General features: G+C 41.0%; 1 protein-coding gene across 2 annotated transcripts in view; it reads left to right on the plus strand.

Annotated features, from left to right (window-relative positions):
- Positions 1–2751: 2751 nt before the first annotated feature.
- Positions 2752–4694, plus strand: part of ccdc107 (coiled-coil domain containing 107) — an 8446-nt gene continuing 6503 nt past the window's right edge. For both annotated transcript variants that reach the window (XM_035676660.1, XM_035676651.1), the window contains exon 1: positions 2752–3091. In XM_035676660.1, coding sequence (XP_035532553.1) covers positions 2944–3091 — 148 coding nt within the window. In that variant the 5' untranslated portion in view covers positions 2752–2943. The remainder of the gene's footprint in view (positions 3092–4694) is intronic.

Consider the following 4694-nt stretch of genomic DNA (forward strand, 5'->3'; position numbering starts at 1 on the left):
TTAAAACTGTCCACAGATTCAGTGAATCTGAGTGAATGGGGAAGACTATTCCACAATGTTGGGGCTAAAACAGCAAAGGCACGGTCACCTTTAGATTTACAGGTAGAGCTCGGAACGGATAAAAGGTCACCCTCTTTCTTTAGGCATGGATCAGATCCTGTATGAAATCTTCTGAAATATTTTAGATTGTTTAATAATGTTTAATAATCTAATAATATGTGGTTGACTAAATCTACCAACCTCTCAGCTGCTTTAGTCTTTGCACTCTCAAATCTGGTTTTCAGAGCATTTCTCACAGTTCGCAGCACCTCCTCACAGTCTTATGAAGTAAGTTCACATGTGTCAGCCTCTTTTGCATGTTGCTGATAAAGTGAAGTGTTGCCCCAAGCCCAACTCTTGTGGGGAATCATGAGTTTCAGTATAAAAACAGAAATGTAGAAATGTAGAAAACAGAAGGCAGGGGGCAGTCGCATTTGTTTCTTGCTGTTTTACTACCAGAGATGAGTCAAGCCAGTAGTCCCGGAAGTTTGGGTATGTAGCATTCAAAATAAAAGCTTATAGCTCATTTGTAAAATGTATTTAGAATATCTTCTTTAATTAGTCATCACACCCGCCAGAAACACAGACTTATTGGTGTTATAATAAAATGGAGAATACAATTTAGTTTGCATAACAACAACAACATGCATGTGCTACAGGTAGTTTAGGCACTCTGAGGCTAAATCACCAGGTTCACACTTTTCCCCAGCCATTTATTTGCAAGACAATAATTGCAGGCCCTCTGCTGCAATGAACAAAAGTGACACTTAAAAACGTGTGCCACAGTAAAGTTGTGGCATGCCTTTTCTTTTTGTGTAAACATGCAAGATGCAGAACAGGACTGGATGCCCAAGTCAAACCTGGAGAAAGGTAACAGAAAGGCTAAATGCTGTCACAAAAATGCCAGCCACATGTGGAAAGATATTAAGACCCAGACCCAAATCACAGACTATTAGGGTAAAAAACATTTGCCCCATTACTTCCAAATAAATTTGGGAATTTTTTTTTCCACATATGGGTCAACAAATTCTCCAGACTTTATGGAGTCTCTGCTGGTCGCCTAGAAACCTCACAGATAGGGCAAGACTCCCAGAAGTCACTGCTCCCAGCCAGGCCACAACTTGCTGGGCTCACACTCTGGTTTTTACAGAATGTCATGCAAATTCTGATAAAATATATCAGGAAAAGATACTTCTAGATTCTTTTCATGCACGGGCAGCTGGCTCATTTTGGTCAGTACGTAAATGAATAGTGACTGGCACGTGCATGTCACTCATCCACGCATTGTCCATTATGTTGAACCAATGCTATTTATATTCTATGCATGCTGGCATGGCACTCCTGGTGTCTGATAAATGACCATTTATTTTCTCGTAATAGTGGGTGGATTATCTCAGGATCACAGAAAAATTGACTTGTGATCTCGAGATAACGGCATTAAAAAAATGATTGCAAGGGCAGCCGTTCTTGGCTTCCATAGGTTTATTTTATAATTTACAAAGCAGACATGTTCATTGTTGAGCTAGTAGCCACATTCTTCTTACCTTTGGACAGAGCTCACCAAGCTGTTTCCTACCATCTCCTGTAGCTTCATATTTAATAGACCGATCTTTACATCTAGCTCTCGGCAAGAAAACAAATACATATTTCACAAAATGTTTGCAGATTATACTTGAATCTTTACCGACAGTGAGCCAGCCCACAGACAGTCTGATCAGAACCCACGGTGGTGCTCTGAACAACACAACCACCATGACCTCATCAATGGAGGTGAGGTGGAACATGTCTGAAGTTTTAAGTTCCTCTGTCGGTTTAGATTTCACATGATCTATTAAAGGACTTGATATATTTTGTGGTCTTCTTGAAGAAAAGAGGGGCAAAAGTAGGCAGGGCTCTGAGTTACTAAAATATTTCAAAACAAAATGGCACTTATATTGCACAGAGCACTGAGTGTGGTCAAAACCACTCAACCAACTTCCAACATTAGAGGACATTAACAGAGCCCACTGCTTCCGGACAACACTCAAGGGTCCAACTCTCCCCAGCAATTGCATGTTTGTTCCTCTGCCCTTTGGAAAACAATACAGAATACTCACAGTCCTTGTACACACCTACGGTTTGTTGGCTTCGACACTTTTTTTTTATATACCTGTACTGTGCAAATGCAATTATACATATATATCCTTTCTTAGAAACACATTGTTCAGATAATATTATACCTGTACTGTATATTCATAACCCTATATTTATAGCCAATTATACTATATTTTTCTGCTGTGACCTCTGCAATGTTCTATATCAATCACATCTGTGTATAAAAAGCTGTATATACATATTTATACCTCGTATTCTTATTGTTTGTCTTATTATTATTATTATTATTATTATTATCTTATTTGTTATCATATCTTGTATTTTTTCTACTCTATTCTTATTTAATGTGTATTTCCTAATGTTATGTTATCGTTCATTGTTAATTCATTTAGGTAAAATAGACTACTTGCACCACTAATTTGTTCCTATTGTACATGAGACTTTACAATGATCAAATATATAAAATACTACATTAATTAATTAATAGCTCGGTTAAAAGCTGCCTCTAAAACAAAAATTCCAGTCCCGGTTAGCGTTTCACTTTTGCGAATCAATGCCGGAGGTTTTTTCTGATGACGCTTCTATTCTGAAAAGCTCCTTCCCGGAAGTGCTGTTCTTGTTATTGCAGCGGAGCAGAGCACAGCTGGGTCTGGGTCTTTAGCTCTCAAATATCACTTTACTTCCATCGTGCTTTCGCCTGACAGCGAACCGCTTCCTCCCGGTCTCCCGCCGCTTCAGACACATCTTGTAGCCGCTGACGTTGCTCCTTCTTCGGCGGGTGTCTTGTGCCGTCTGTGTGCTCACGAGAGGATGGTTTTGTCAACATCACAGCAAGTCGCCCTGGCTTTCACGGCCGTGCTCTTCACGTTTGTCGTGCTGCCCAGGCTGTTTGGCGTCGGCGGCGGGTCCGGGGCGAAGGAAGCTCCCAGTAGATTTGACTCTCGCTACGCCAGAAAAGGTAGGAGCTCTCATTGTTGTCGGAGAGGGAAACGACACACGGCGACATGGTTCCCGGGCTCGCTCCTACATAGCTGGTTTTGCCTCTAGCGCACTAGTCGCTCCGCTTTACGTTAGCTTCCGTTTACACTGACGACAAATGACATGCCTCCCAGAAGACTACACGCTCTGTTTATGGGTAGGAGAGAAGGGGTTTGTGATTATGCACTGATGTTCAGTCTAGTACATCTATTAAAGGTACAACCACAAGCTACGTGGTGTAGTGATGTGATGTTGGGTAGTAAAGTCAGGAACATCCACAGCTTTCTCCTTAAGGTGTAAATTAGTTCCCCTGGGTTGGAGTCAGCTGACTGCCTGTTTGAGAGAGAAAGCATGCTCGGTGTATTTGAACAGTTGCCTCAGAGGTGTTCCTCTCTGCCAGGTGCGGTCTGTCAGCTGTGGGTCATCTGTTGCCTGATGTCAGACTTACAGAAAGAGGACAGAGTGGCCACCCCATTCAAGTTGCAGAGCAGCATTGTTTGGGTCAGCAGAAAATCAGTCTAGTTAGCTATATTGGGCTTTAGCTGGACTGGATCACACTTTTAAGGGGAACACATTTAGATTCAGTTCTTTTTATCAGCTCCATTGACTGTGAAGACATTATATAATTGAAGGGGAAGGGCTGGAGCACACTTTAATTGGGATTAAACACTACTGTGCCTTCATCAGAGTCAAAATGGTACAAAGGTATGAGACAAACAACATATTTAGTTAATCTAGAACATGTGTATAAATGTCATCGGGTAGTTGTGGAAGTAGAAGAGGATTTTAAATCGATTGGATAATGAATGCACTGGTGGGAGTTGCCATAGTCTGTGTTCGAGTGCCACACCCAGTGCATTAACACCCTGAGAACACACACATCGTATGGTTACAAAGATAAAAGTACTACATCAAGTGCAACAAATCCAGCACTGATTCAGGCGGTTTAATTTTTTTAAAGTGAGAGAACAAATGGTGAAAATGCTACTTAGTGTAATATGAGGTTACAGCTAATGGTCATAAGCCCTTTTTACTACCACAATAGCCCCCTAAAGAATGCTCGCCATTACACTGGCTTTGCTTTTTTTTTTTACACTGAATCAAACATCTGTTGTTCTGGAATCAGAAGAGGTGCTTTGAGTACATATACTTTGCTTTCCACTGCAGATAGTAGTGGAAATCAATGTAGGCGGAGCTGATCATCATATTCCAGCAGCAACAGCCTTTATTCACTTACACACTGTAACCTACATTGTACATCTACTGCTAAACTCACAACTTCACTGCTCACTTATCTCCTGCACAGCTCGCATTCACCGACACTCTGCTGCTCCCTCTCTGCTCAAACACTAGGAATGTGAAGATTATATCGCAAGACAGTAAAATCGGGATACAAATATGTGAAGATCCATTTGGTGAGACGAAGAATGAATGGTGATACTTCAGCAGAGGGCACTATCTACTTTGCTTTTACTTTGCTTGTTTGACATTGTAATGGCAATTTTTAAGAACCTATACAACCCTTTGACCTGGTCATTGTAAAACCATACACAACTGTTAAAGAGGCTATTATATGCATATAA

This window comes from Morone saxatilis, unplaced genomic scaffold, assembly GCF_004916995.1.
Source record: "Morone saxatilis isolate NCDOM2014 unplaced genomic scaffold, NCSU_SB_2.0 Contig10, whole genome shotgun sequence".
Classification (NCBI taxonomy): Eukaryota; Metazoa; Chordata; class Actinopteri; family Moronidae; genus Morone; species Morone saxatilis.